Source organism: Phaethon aethereus (assembly GCF_964289735.1).
Source record: "Phaethon aethereus genome assembly, chromosome: 2".
In the NCBI taxonomy this organism is placed as follows: Eukaryota; Metazoa; Chordata; class Aves; order Phaethontiformes; family Phaethontidae; genus Phaethon; species Phaethon aethereus.
In genome coordinates this window covers 164,501,711-164,516,847 of record NC_138582.1, presented here as the reverse complement: position 1 = coordinate 164,516,847, position 15,137 = coordinate 164,501,711, and the positions used below count along the sequence as shown (strand labels likewise).

General features: G+C 39.4%; 1 protein-coding gene across 3 annotated transcripts in view; it reads right to left on the bottom strand.

Moving 5' to 3' along the window:
* Window positions 1-15,137, bottom strand: part of PRKAG2 (protein kinase AMP-activated non-catalytic subunit gamma 2) — a gene marked incomplete at its 5' end in the record, with an annotated part of 237,177 nt that overhangs the window by 17,509 nt on the left and 204,531 nt on the right. For all 3 annotated transcript variants that reach the window (XM_081996735.1, XM_081996736.1, XM_081996737.1), the window contains one exon: window positions 650-731. In XM_081996735.1, coding sequence (XP_081852861.1) covers window positions 650-731 — 82 coding nt within the window. The remainder of the gene's footprint in view (window positions 1-649; window positions 732-15,137) is intronic.

The following is a 15,137-nucleotide window of genomic DNA, read 5'->3' as shown; positions in this document are numbered from 1 at the left end:
TATTTTAACAAATGCTTTATAAAGTATCTACCATTCATTTCCAAGAATCCCCAATCTACATTCCAGGTCTCAAGAAGTAGATATAATAACATTTGTAACTGCCACTATGACCCTGTTTTCTAACTGCAACAGATCGAATTTTTTAAGATTATTGTTGTGGCAATTAATTAAATTACTTTAAAAAAAGCAATACATAGATCTAATGTTTATCTCCCAATATGGGACATATCTTTAACATTCAACATGAATTCTTGTATTTAAGGATTTCTCAGTGCACCTTCCTGAGAATGTGCAGAGAAAGACATGCTCATATCGCATGTATATTAAGATACTGTAACATTAAATTCTTCTTTATATATTTCCTACTCTCAAATTTCTTTTTTGTGATACATTTTTAAATACACAGTGAAATGCACATATTAGAGACCAAATTTCAGAATCTCAGGACCTAGAAGAATCATCACTGTTCTCAAAGTACAATGACACTATGAAAGCTAGCGACATTTCATTCCTTACAAGGAGAAAAAAGAAACCCTCTTTGCCAGTATAGCTCTAGGATGTTAGACCATGGCTAGCCCCAGACCACCTTCTGCAACAGTAAAGCACCCTGGAAATTCAAGTAATCATGAATAATGTTAGAACTACTTACCTACAAAACTCTGTTTTTTACTCTCCCACAGTGGAGCTGCTCTCACACCATTTGCCACCAAAGCAAAAAAGGCTTTCTTTACCTGCAAAAGAATGAACAACTAATCTTTGCTCTTAATTTAGCATACCAACACAAGAGTTTTCCCAGTTACTAGGAAAAAAGTGCAGTATAAACAGGTAGCTGGTATTCAAAACAGAACAAAATCCACACACAGCAAAAACAAACCCTTAAGCCTTTTACTTCTAAAACAGTTAAAAACCTATCAAAACCAGACGTGTTTTTTGTTTTCATAGAATGATAGAATAGTTTGGGTTGGAAGGGACCTTGAAGGTCATCTAGTCCATCCCCCCTACAATAAGCAGGGGCATCTTCAACTCGATCAGGTTGCTCAGAGCCCCGTCCAACCTGACCTGGAATGTTGCCAGGGATGGGGCATTTATCACCCCTCTGGGCAACCTGGGCCAGTGTTTCACTACCCTCATTGGGAAAAAATTTCTTCTTTCTATCTAGTCTGAATTAACTCTCTTAGTTTAAAGCCATTACCCCTTGTGCTATCACAACAGGCCCCAAACAAACATGTTTTGTTATCTGCATATTCTATGTGAAAGCCTCAGATGAACAAGTAAGCTGAGAAGGTATGCTCACTAACCTCAAATTCATTCCTGTTTGGTATTATCCATAAAAGTTATACCCTCCAAAATTATGACATTTTAAATAAATCTAAATGAACGTAATTATCACACCCAGCTTAACATTTGAAGACTGTGCTATATTCGAGTTAATGTTCACTACAGCAACAGCTGCATTAAAAAGACTAAAACAGCTCTCTCCAGCTTTTAGACTCACAATTTATACAAATTAAAAGGAACTGCTTGATATTTTAAACATGACTGAAAGTTACAAGGATTAGCTAGCTTGTTTTGCTGCTAAAAAAACATAAACAAATCCTTTCTTTTTTAATTAACTGTCCCCAGTTTCTGAATCAGAGGTTATAAGGTTATAGTGTCATTCTCAAAAGGAGCACGTTACCATTCCTGTCCCATCCACACACCTAAACAGTCTTCACTTGGAAAACTCAAAATAGAAATGATTGTTCTTGTCCAGGTCTTGTCCTGGCACAAAACTAGGACATCACCAATCTATACCTCTACATCCATGAAATTGCTCCTGGGTATTTCTGTGTTATTTGGAGCAACTGCAATTGCCTGATGATTGCAATCTGAACAGACCACGATTATACAGTGGTATCTTAAGTGTCTACTTTACATTAGGTACCAATGGGCTCCTCTCCACAACAAAGTCAGGAATAAAGGGTTTCACAGTCAACGGAATCAGCATTCAAAAAAGTAGGGGCAAACAAAAAAAATGTAGGTTGGAAGAAAAAAGTCTGCCATTGTTAGCTACAACGTTCTCGGAAAAGTTTGCAAAGCCACCCATATGATAACCAGTGTCATATGACATTTGACAGAATCTCCATCTAGATTAGACTTCTTGTTATAATGTAGCAGTTTAAATTTTTAAAAGTTAGTAAGACTTCTATTCTGCACCAGAACACATCGTCTCTGTCTACAGTTCAGTAATTTGCAGTGAACGTTTCAAACACCTGGTGTTACCCTACTGTACATGAACTCCAAGCTTTAAGATTACACTTCTGAAAGGAATCCATATTTCTTGCAACCTCTATGCAGTCCAACTGCTTTCTCTGACCATGAGAAGGAAATTTCCTCTCCTGACTTCAGCAGATGACAATTCTCAAAGCTGCCTCCTGATTTTACAGATGCTTCTGCCATATCATCAATGAACAGGAATAATGATCTGCTGCAACCACCACTGCATTTTAACTGCATTAAAATTGAAGAAGCCATATGGGGGAAGAGATATCCAGGACCACAAATAGGACTGTAAGATACACACCACGTAATATTTATCTAGAAAATGGTTAAATAGGAAGGTCCCAGACATATTCAGCCACCTCACTGACATGAGGAGTCAGGTAAAACAAACATTACCAAACCCACCAGATTTCAGAAGACTGAAATCACAAAGAAACCCTCCAGGCAGACACATGAAGTGTTCCCACACAACAGCATCACACTTACAGTTAATGCAGCAAAAGCTAACAGCAGTGAACTATCTGGGGAGCAGGTATGAGACAGAAGTGAGTTCACACAGACTAACTCCACCTTGGGGAAAAGTAAGTTCTAACCATTCTTCATCAAACAAGCCTTCAGCTTTGATATCTTTCCATAATAATAGCTATCACACGAGTTAATGGTCACTGCCAACTTACATCCCAAGTCTTCCACAAGAGTAAGATGTTCAAGCTGTATCAGAACAAGAAGGTAACAGCTAGTCTATTAAAGCCAGAGGGGAAATAGCTTTCTTCCAGATAGTAATCACACAACAAAACTCCTCAAGCAAGTTTACAGACTCTGTAATGGATAATTTGGAAAAGAAGCATGCCCACAGCAGAAGAGATGTAGAGAGCTAACTATAGGCCTTCAGGCAACCTGCAAATCCTTGCTACTACTTTCTCAGACACAGTAGCAAAGAACACTACCTAGCACAATGTTCAGATGGGCAAGATGGTAAAATTGAGGTATTGTTTTAGATTCAGAAATGATACTTCAACAGAGAAAATTCAAAAAAATATACTAGGCAAGAAGCTGAGCTTGTAGACAATCCAGAAGAAAAGTTTCCTCAAAGGATCAGTTCTTGCCCTGATTCTGTTTGATTTATTTGCAAGTTATTTGTCTCCAAGAATCTCAAGAATCTTCAGTTAGATGCTGTCTTGTCTAGCTTTAACAGACAGATTTTGGAATGACTGAGGGCTGCTGAACAGATACAGCTACTGAGATAGCTCAGAGTTCTTAAATCCTTCATAAAAGACAATAAGTTCAGCTTGGGTATTAGGACATTAAACATTTGATGTAATAAATCATCAAAATTTAGTAAAGAAATACTTAAACTCATCCCTCTGGGCTGTCCTCCTAGACCACAGCTGAAGTGACATTCTTACTGTTTTCTTCAGTTTTATAGTAGAAAGTGTTATACAGTTACCTTTTAAATAAAACAACAATGCCATCAGTTCTTAACGTAAATATTTGTACTTACCTGACTTAAATAAGAGACAAAGCAAAAACACAACTCCATTCTTATTTGCCAAGGCTGCTTGCAAGCACAAACATACACTCATCCACTCACACTTTCTTTTAGTTTCTGTGGTTTACCAATTTCAGTTGCCCAAAGTACTGCTTGGTGGACAGCCAAAGCACTGGGGTGTGGAACTGGGCTTCCATCCAGCACATTTAGATGTTTCAGTGGTGTTCATGCAGAAAATACCCACAAGGACCTTCTTTTCAGATTATATATAGTCTGTAGCCTTTGAAGAGCTCTACCATGTCCCATCTTTGGGCCTCCAACAGCGCTGTTAATTCTCAACCCCACCAGTGTTGCTCTTTTCTCTGATGTTGAGTGCTGGACTGGCCTGACCTTCACAAAACCATTGTTCGTCAGCCAGATCCCATAGATTGTTGCTGTTCAACACCATGTACAAACATTCTTTAAACAAAGCACTTTTGTTCTTATTAACCAGGTAGTGGTCCTAACAAACATAATGAACCATTAAAAATGGGATTTATCTGCCCAAATTTAAAGGATGTTCTGACATATATGCTGACCATGCATATTCACCGCATCACTTCATAGCCAATTGGGGGAAACAGTCATTTCTGTGGCATGACTCAGCCTTGGACAGAGATTAAGTTGTATCCCACAGATGCCATCTCTCCCCTCACTGACTATAAGATGTCTAGCATTTACAAGTAGATGAGGGATCCCACTTCATGTGACTACCTGTCTTCTCCAACATTCTGTCCCTCAAGTAGAAGGGTCATATTATAGCAAAGGAACACAGTGGCTGAAATCCTTCATGTATCATAGATCATCTCAGCAATAGGTGCTATTACACTACAGGGAGCAGAACAGAACCAAACTTTTCTTACTACCAGAACTCATTACACCAACTGTGAATACGCTGAATAAAAGAAGACACTAATTCAAGTTAGACTGGACTTCTGGAGGTCACTGCTTCTGCAGACCATCCAAAGATTTCCACTGTAAGTCTTAAGGAGGATGTGGCCTCTTCCAATATAACAGTCATTACCAAGAAAGATTGAGTTAGACCCATGCATAGGAAGCTCTGTTTTTCAGGTAGTAGAATATTTGGAAAACATTGTCTCTTATGGCTAGTGAGCTCCAAAATACCTTGATTACCAGGCAGTGACACCAGAAACAAAGGTAGACAGAAAATTTCACCAGACTACAAAAAAAGATTTTCCTCACTGACTGGAAATACTGAAAGCGACACTCCTCATTACGAGACACCAGACCAGTAATCTTACAAGCCCTTGCAGAAATACTCTCTCAAGTAAACATCTATGAATGAGGGAAGCATCGGAAAGGAAAACTGAGGATGAGCTCTTTTCCAAAAATTGAGTATCCCATAAGGTAAGGAGGGTGACTGCTGCTGTTGCAATCATTTGTTTCATTTGCTTCACAAAAAGGTTCTTAGCCTTGACAAGATTTTGAGAGAGAACAGCTGTCCTAGTTCCTGGTGCTAAATTGTCAGTGCTAAGTAGAGTAGAGATCACCACTGTGCTGAAAAATACACAACTCGACACCACTGTCTCAATGCCAAAGTTAACTGGGAAAAGCTAGAAGATAACAGAAGAAACATAGTTATGGAACACCTTCAGATCTGCCAGTACCAAGCAAGAGGATGATGCAAAAAGGCTACTAGCATGGACGGTGTTAAAAGATCTGCCAGAACTTCTGTGGTATGGCTGCCATCCAAGGGCAAGATGATAAATGTGTATCTCTCTTGCCTCATCTCTCACTGTATAAACCAACACCAGGGCATTAGCTTTACTTCACTGAAAAGCCCCTAATGTAACCCCAAGAAATGTCTATTTTATCAGAAGAAACTAGAAAGAAGCTCCTTTTTATTTATTGGCACAGAGCTCCCATAAAAGCAGTATCAGACCCAGCTGATCCTTGACACTTTGATTCCTGATGGATGGATGAGCTAGAACATTCATTGTCATTTTCACTGAAAAAGTTCACAAATTCCCGGTCTTGTCTCATGATGATTTTTCAGGGCTACAAAACTCACAGGGAAAACATGCCTTGGAAAATTCACGTGCAGATCACAATATCAAAACCAAATCTTTCAGGCAATCACTGAGAAACAATAACCCTTCCCAACATAACAAAATACAAAATCTGATACGTAGTTGAAAGAAATTCTCAAAAGGAAGGCGTTCAGTCTTAGCAAATTGGATAAGAAAAGCTGAAGAAATATTGTAGAAGGTTAAACTCATATACCCATATATGCCTTAAGTATGAAACAGCAAGGCATGGAGTGCCTTCTCAATGGGTCCCTTGTAAAGGGGGAAAAAAGTTTTCCATTTTCAAGGGATAACAGTATATATATCTTCACAATATGAGCAAATATGGCAAAGTCATTCTAGAATATAGTCTTTGTTCTCACTGTTAGAGCATGAGGGCACAAGAAAAAGTTACCGCAAAACTTCTCTATTACAGGCTAAACACTTGCATTTCAATAGTTCTTACCAAGTAAGACCAAGAGTAGTACAACTGGTCTTTGTTATGACAGGAAAACCATTAGGCCTCTGCTGTGACCTTTGTACTGCATAAAAACTGGGCAACCTACACTTTACTCCCTTGGTCTAAACGTGTTTGTGAGCTGACTGACTCTCAAATGCTTTCGATGTGAAAATGTGAGGAATGGGACAACAGTTTCTAGCCCAACATCAACAGGATGTTACTTCTTTAGAGTAGCATGGCAAATTCTCTGCTGCCCAAATCTTAGCAGATCTCAAAGAGAGGCGGGACAAAAAAAAAAAAAAAAAAAAAAAAGAAGAATCTCAGCTACTGCATGAGGGAGAGGCAATCCTGATGATCTAGTTGCAATAAGACACGTTTATAACATGTCTCTCCTGCTACTCCCTCACATCACTAGGATTTCAGGTAGTGCTGCTTCAGTATCAGAGGCTGTAAGGCAGATCTCATACAAGGAATTCATCACTGGTTTTGTGTATTTGTTTGACAACGCAGCCAGCAAAGAGGCAATACAAGGTAACCAACGACTTGAGTCATACTAACACAGTGCCAAAGAGAGTACAAGTCCACTCTCAGGTCCAGCAAGTTATAACCTTTTCTTATCTGAAACATACCCTTCAACAATGACTGGTGGTGCTCACACTGTCTTTTTTCCCCTTACTCACTCTCACCTTCTACTGAAAGTCTTTGGATCCCAGGTAATGCAACACGGTCCACTGGAGAAGGCTAACCACCCGATTTTCACTTGAACAGTGGCTTGTGATACAGTATTTGGGAACATAGAAAAAACACAATACTAAGTTGAAAGTACAACTTTGCCACAGAAAGCTCTCTGGGCAACCCTCCTCTTCCACACTGTCAGCATCATCTTCTAAGAATTTATTTCTATGACCTGAAAACTTTTGTGACCTAAACTGGAATCAAGGACTCCAGCATTCATCCCCAGACCCCCTGATCATCACCTTGATAATACAAAAACAGTACAAGCTAAATATTCTTCAAATAAGTCATGCACTTTTGCTTTGAAGCAATTCACACCCAGACGGCAATGACATTTAAACATGTTCAACTGAAGAGAGGGTAATTCTTCCCAAACACAAGATTTGAAGCAAAGAAATTTCAGGGAGGTGGATCAATTTCCAGAGAATTTCCACATCAGCTTTCCACACGGTCAAGAGAAAACTGAAAAAACACCTCTACTAACTTGTAATCTAGGGATGATACTTACTATCAGGAAACAGTTAAAGTTCTCCCAGGAATTGCTCTCTGTTTAGGTGACCATTAATTGCTTTGACTTTCCGTTTCCCAAAAAGTGGACAACAAAACATTGGGAAGGATATTAAACATTAACTTGCAATTCCTTTTTTTTTTTTCATTCAAATAAAGCTGTAACATCCAATCCAGACATCCTTTTAAGTTACAACAAACTATGGTCCTGTAAAGGAGCTATATTAAAAAGTTAAAATCCTCTTTTACAGTGCATATACACAGTTCAGTGTTTTTATAAATTGGCTTGTCTGGAGGGACTAAACCAGTATGCAAGACTACAACCAACTATCTCAGCATGATGACTGTTGCATTCAAATTTATTTTCCAATTATTTTTTTCTTTGGTCTATGAACTTGGTAGAAGCATTTCCTCCTTGAAGGACTAAGGCCTTAACTAGCCTTTTTTATAAAGACATAACAATAAAGACTTTTGCCTCAGGCAAGGTCCAAGGAGGTCTTGAAGAGAAGAGTTTCCTCCTTTACCTTATCACACCCTTAAGTACAGTAGAGAAAAATGAGACAAACCTGTTATTAACTGAGAGGCTGCATTTGCTTTAACATCTGAAAAAGGCCAACCGACAAATATCCACAAGCAGCTCCTCTAACTCATGTTGAATTTTGGAAAGTTTACATGAAACCAGATCAAAATTCAGTTCTCTTCTGCATTCACAGGAGGTGGAAAGGGAACACTCCTGGTAGTTAATGTACTACTAATGGCCATAGAGTACTTAGTAAAACTTTAGAGCTGATGGAGTAATACCCTTCAGACCCAAGCCAAACCCCAGAAATAATAGGTAGTGTCTTATACTCAAGTTAAAGTACGCAGGCACATGTTCTAGATTTCTCCCCAGAGAGGAGGTACTATGTCCACATACAGAAATCTTCCCCACACCACATCCACATAAAAAGGTCCCAATCCAACTGAAGACACCAAACTGAGACCTTAACTGATACTCCGTGTCAATATGCCCACATTGTAGCTGGCAATTAAGGGCTCTCCTTCTCCCTCTAACACCACACCTGTGCTGATTTAATCAGGACCTCTTCTAGATAGCCACTGGTCCATGATTACAGTCAACTCTGTTATTCCATCTCCATACGATACTCTGCTGATACTTCCACCTGCTGTTTGAGGGGAGCCTAAGAATTCTAATTAAAAAAAAAAAAAATCACAGCTCTGGTTCGGGAGGGGTGGGGGGGGAGGGGAGGGTGTCCCTTCAAGCCAGAATTTCTGTTGCCACAATGGGCTAAGTAGTAAGACATTAGGTAAGCCTCATAAGCAGAGCCACTGGGACCAGCTGCATTGGGAAGGGTACAGAAATTCTTTCACAGATTTTACCAGAAAGATCTCACCAGAAAAAGTGGTGGTGGAGCAGGGAAGGCATGAAGAATGATGCATGACTTTCACTCAGCCAAGCACAAACACTTTACCTACACCCTGTGTATACCAAAAAAATTCTGCTTAATTAGTACAATGAACTCATCATCTTCCTCCAAGGTCCAGGAATGACTGCTTCCTATTGGTTTTGAGAGCTGCAGGAATCAAACTCCTTTGCTTGTTGCATACAAGCAACCAGAGCAGCTCTGAAAAAACACAAGTCTTCCCACATTACACTACTGATTGCAGCCTGATCGTAACGAAGGGAGGTTTTATGTGGCCTGCTCATCTGTCTCAGACCACATGCCAGTTAGATGCTAAATTACACTATTCTCGTATAATTCTGTGGGGTGGGTAAGCAAGGAGAGGTGCTCACACTCCTCAAAAATGCAGACAGTATGTTAGTTTAAATTTAGCAGCTTCAACGAGGAAAAACCTCAGAGCCAATTAAGAAACAGACTGACAATCCTTTTGTAAAGCTGTGAGAACTCTGTTGCAACAGCAGACACAGAGTCTGCTGTGTGTTTCTGGAAGCAAAATATTCTAGAGCATTCTTCCCTGAAGTCTGGTCTATCTCATTACCTTGGAGAGAGGCAACACCCCAGTCAAGAATGACCTGGAAGGAAGAACAAGTATAATAAATCCATTTACTGAATAGAGTCAGCACAAGGAAGAGACATACAAATCCTCTTCCACTCTTCTAATGTGGAATCCATTGCATGTTCTGCAGAAGTTATACTTACTTCCAGCTTGTTAAACCACTAAAGAAGTTTCCAGAAGATTGTTCCAAATATTTTTCTAGTTATGTGATATTTGAGCTCTTACTAGCATGTGATGCTTACTGACAAAAGCCTACATTAGCGATAACAACATCTGGTCCATTACCAACATAATTTCATTAAACAGAAAGATTAAATAATCTAACCTTCAAGTCACAAAATTGTCCAAGATTTCTTCACGATATAAAAGGAAAGAGTCTCTAGGATTCCAAAAGCTTATTCTGATGACTGTTTCCACATAAACATCATTTTTATTAGTTTATGAAGTAGTGCTGGACAAATACTTTAAAAACAGCTTCAAGGTCATAATGAGCAAAAGCTACATGTTTTAGTATTAAAACATAAATTTGCTTTTAACAGTTAAGAATATCATTTAGCCAAAGGTTAGAGCTTTTCACCCCACAAGAGCTTATACAAACTTCACAAGACACAGCCACTACGTTTGCTAACGTACCATTCTTGGTACTGCACATCGCTGCTTCATATGGAGCAGCAAAGTCCCTGCCTTATACTTACCTTTTACATTCCTCTTGGAGGGTTAATTGCTCTGCGCTACAAAATAAGCCAGTCCTTCTCATCTTTATGTAGGCTGGGTAAAGTCAAAACAAATTAAGTAATAAACTTGTCTGAATGCCAGACAAAAATCTGGCCTTAAGTAAGCTTACAGAGCTAAGCTTCAGAGACTGCTGTAAGCTAGGTAGGAGCCATTTCCTTTAAAAATTCAAATAGAGTTCAGGATGGGGAATAGGGAAATGCATTGGTCTCTAAGGAAAACATTACAAAGTCAAACGTATGCAGTAACAAGGAAAATAGTGAAATCACATTAGTAGATTATATTAGTACTACTAGAGAAAAGTAATCTGACTGATAGAACGTGAGCAAAGTGCTATATTTTGTTGACATTTGAATTTAATAAAGGAATTACTAAGATTCCTGTTTTCCTTCAAAGCATTAATATCTGTTTCAAAGGAAAAGGAAAACAATCAGATTGCTGTGTCACTTGTATGTAGCCGATACAAGTTCAAACCAACAAACAGAACACCTATTTCCCCAGATCATTGCCACATGAAATGCATTAACACATGTACTCAAATACTGTGCTGAAGACACAAGCTGGTAACCAGTAGATCTACATTCAGCTCAGTGTTTTCCTGGAGTCTATTATAAAGATAATCCAGATCCATTTACTGAATAATTAGAATGAAGAACAACAGTAAGTGAATGCTCATTCACAGAGTAGCCCTTCAGGGGACAACTCTCCTAACCTCCTCAAAGGGGCTGTGAAGTGTTTTTTCTCCTATTGTTTGCATCTTGGGCAATTATAAAGACAGTTTATCCACTGTGAGCTGCACACTGTTGCAACTTGCTTAGTTTCTCCGCAATCCACAGAGTCAAATTTCCAAACTTCACAGGATAGCTCATAACATCTAATTGTGTCTTGACTCCTTTCCTGGTCAGATCAGACTTTAAAAAGTTTCTTTAATGTGTGTCAAGCAGAGATAGCATCTTCTCTGGAAAAAAGCAAAAGGCTGGAGCTTGTCATGAACAAGGAGTACTCATGGGTCAGAGGCAAGGGAAAGCCACAGCACTGAACTGGAGTTCAATATGATTCTATAAATCTTTATGAGGAGCAAATACTTACAGGCTACATCTGCATCAGTAAACTAAAAGGGTGAAAAAACAGTCCACTGTCAGTCTAAATCAAGAGAACTGTGCCAGCTAGCACTCTCTCAGACCATACCTGATGCTTCTCAGGGTTCAGTATAGGCTAGAGACCACTTCAGGTAAGCAGACTAGATGCAGATACTCTGTTTTAGGGGAAATACAAGCTAAGACAAACTGAGCTGTGCCAGTTGGCCTCAGGCAGGTAAACAGACCTTGGCTCAGCACATTTTATTTATTTTAGTATATATGCTTACCAAGCCTGTGCCAAGTGACACATTCTCCAGCTGAAGCACAGCACACTTCTGCTTTACCACATGATCTGGTGCCTAACGGAAGTGCATGAGATACACCACTGCTTTCACAACAGCCTAATGTAGCCGCCAGTTGCACAGGTGTATTCTTGATACACATGACCAGACCGGTGTGCTAGCACTAGAAGCAGCAAGACATTTGGCAGCTGCTGGAATCAAGAGGCCCCCATACTTTATGGCCAACAAATAAGCAGGACTGAAGAGACTGACAGCCCATTCCTGCTCTTTATTAGTTACTATTGCTGCTGTTTAAGGCCTTCTTTCTGTTTGCAATGTAGTGACACCTTACCATCTCCTGACTTACTCAGGGTTAAATCAAGATTCCTTACAAACCTTTACACTAAATCCCTCAAAGACACCGAGACTAAGCATTTACTTTTATGAATAGATGTTGCTTCAGCGGTATGACTTGTGCCACATTATATAAGTTAACATCTCCAGTTTTCCCACAGCTAACAACAGTTTTAGAATACTTTCCACAATATCTCATGAATAATTTTCCAGGGTAGAAACATGTGATGCCTGCTGCGATTGCTGACCAGTAGAGGGAGATGGGATACTGTAGTCAACTAAAAATCCAACAGCAAATCTTTCAAAGAATGCCATTAGATCACAACACAGCCCCATTTTTTCTTCTTCTTCCACCAATTGCTACTAGCTTACACTAAAAGGGAGGCAAAAAGTGAGCCCTTACATATTCTTTTTTAGCTCTAACACTATTGAAAACCTGAATTCAAATCTTCAGAGAACTTTTTTCAAGTCACCAGGCTTTTTTGTTTGTTTTTTAAATTAGGAGAAATACTGATTTGGGTACAGGTGAAACAGATCCAGGAAAGACAAATATCTGCAAAATCCTCTCAGTCTGAGGGGATTCATAGACACTGAATGTTTCACAAAGCTGAGTACTAAGTTTTCAAAATAAAAACGGATACAAAGTCTTGACATACTGGAAATAAGTAATTTATATATTAAAAATTAAAACAAAAAGAACATTTTAGAAGTGTTTGTTTGACTACCCTTATTAGGTACATTCTCCACCAGGTACCTATTCAGCTATTTTAAATAAAAAAGCTATTCTATTTTTATATTCCAGACGCATGTATGTGCACCAGCCACATTGATCAAGCTGAAGAAATATGTGTTTTGAAGATGTTGAAGGTGGAACAAGGTGCTAGGTAAAGAACTACAAAGGGAAATACTGAAGAGAAGTATTTAGAAGACCTTCTAGCTGTGTAGCCAGGATGAGCATTCAGATCAACCTGTTTACTGTTTCCCCTTAAATAACCCTGTAATTTACCTAGTTTCGCAAAACTAGTTGGAAGACAGTGCCAATGCTCGAAGAAGGCCACTGCTTTACGATAGTATTATGATCTTATAAACTAGAGAGTAATGCAACTGGGATTAAATTTAATGGTGCAAAGTCCAAAAATATGCAGTTTAGAGGAAAAAAACCAACTCCTCACCAGTAACCCAAGCTCAAGATACTGTTCACATTTGTCATATACTACAGTCTGAATGAATAACTGCAGATTCCCCTTCTACCGCTCCCATCTATTACCACCACTTCGAAATACCTGGAGAAGCAGACTGAGAATATGACCTTATAATCATAGACCAAAGCACACCTTGTTCTTCTCCAGTTGTAATCCATGACCATCATTAGGGATCCCAAATGAGAGAGAGATTTTGGTGGAGCGTTGGTGAAAGTTTTTCCATTACTATTAAATTATTTGTTTTCCTTTATGGTGAAAATTCACAAGGTTCATGCACTCACACTCTGCTTCTCCAAGTATTACCTCACACTGGCTCACCTACTGGACATGAAACTAACTTCTTCACATTAATCGCATTCTCTCAACACAGCTCCAGCAATGAAAGCTGGTATCTGGCACGATTTTATGTAATTCATCACAAGATCTGGGGAATCTAAAAGGAATGAGTGACCTCCCCCAAGAGCCCAAAGATGAACTGATTTATGGAATAAAGAAAATCGATCTTTCCAACTGCAACAGTGACCAAGCTCAAGCCTTTGACCCAGGTGACCACTGACAGCTCAGAACTCAACAGGTTGTGGGTCATGCCAACAAGCTGCAGGTACAAACTCCCAACAGATTATCTCACAGCCTGAGAATAAATACCCCTCTGGAATCAAAAGGCAGCTAATACTCTTTGAGAAGAGCTGAAGGAGTGTCAGTAAAGACCACCATCCCAAATTTAACCTTTCAGGTCAAAGGTGTCTGAATTATTTAGTCCAGAATTGACAGTCATTCTCTCAGGCAGAATAAAGGAAAAACTGCAAAACTTTTTCCCTCAGAGAGAGTGAGAAAGTCAACACAATCAACCTCCCAAAGAAGCAAGCTTCTGAGAGACAGAGAAAGAAATCTCTGAAAAGGAATGTGGCAAAACAGAGTAGGGTTAAGTATTCATTAGTATTATACCTAAATGTAACAGATACTCTTCATTGGACTTTACAGTGCTTGCATAATCAGAGTCCATGTGACTGGTGAAATGCAAGAGCAGATGCAGCTGAAAGTATATCAAAAAAGTCAAGAAGTGGAATATACAAAGAAAATCAACAATGTGAACATTTAAACTCTGTAGGACATGTCTGTGTGCTTGAAAGCTCTTCCTCTAAGACCAGAGGCTATCTTTTTCCATCTCTAATCACAGATCAGGTGTCTCCATCACAAAATCCAGTGTCTGGTAAAGAACATTAAAGAACCCTAGTGAAATAAAAGTGGCTGTTCAATTGATACCAAGGTGCTTAAGGACAAAAATTTTCTGGCAGAAGTCTGGATTTCTGGGCAACAGAAGAAATAATCTGACACGAGACACTGGTGGCCAACTGTTTCATTCAGCGCTGCCTGCTTGGCTACCAGATCAGTTAGCAGCAGGAGGTCCTTTGGCACACAGGCAGAGTCTTAACCACAGCCCTGCTCAAGTTTTAACATAATACTAGTACTGGATAGGATACTTACCTTTGAGGACTCAACCAAGGTATCAGAGGCAACACACTGAAGTTTCAGTGTGCTCAGAGTCTAAAGAGAGTCAAGAGATGAAGGAAGCTCCCTCAACAGTGAGTGCCTGAATAATCAAAAAAGTCCAGTGCTGAAGTTAAAGCTGCTTTTTTTGTACTGAGCAGTAAGTGAAGCTCCAGTGCTTTTAGCTGTGCTGCAGATTACCGGTATGCCCTGGCCTAAACACTCTCCAGTGAAAGGGACCTCAGCCTGTTCAAATCAGTCTACATGTTCTAAGTGTCTGAGAATCAGAACCACACGAAGTATGAATGGACATATGGCTCCTGTAATTAACTACCCAGCCTGCTTACATCAGAAGTTCCTGCTTGTTCAGGTGATAATCAACTCCAGAAGAATGCTGTTGGTCACTGTACAAATTGACTAGTACACATGCAGTGCTCTTGATCTATCCCATTACTTTGCCTGT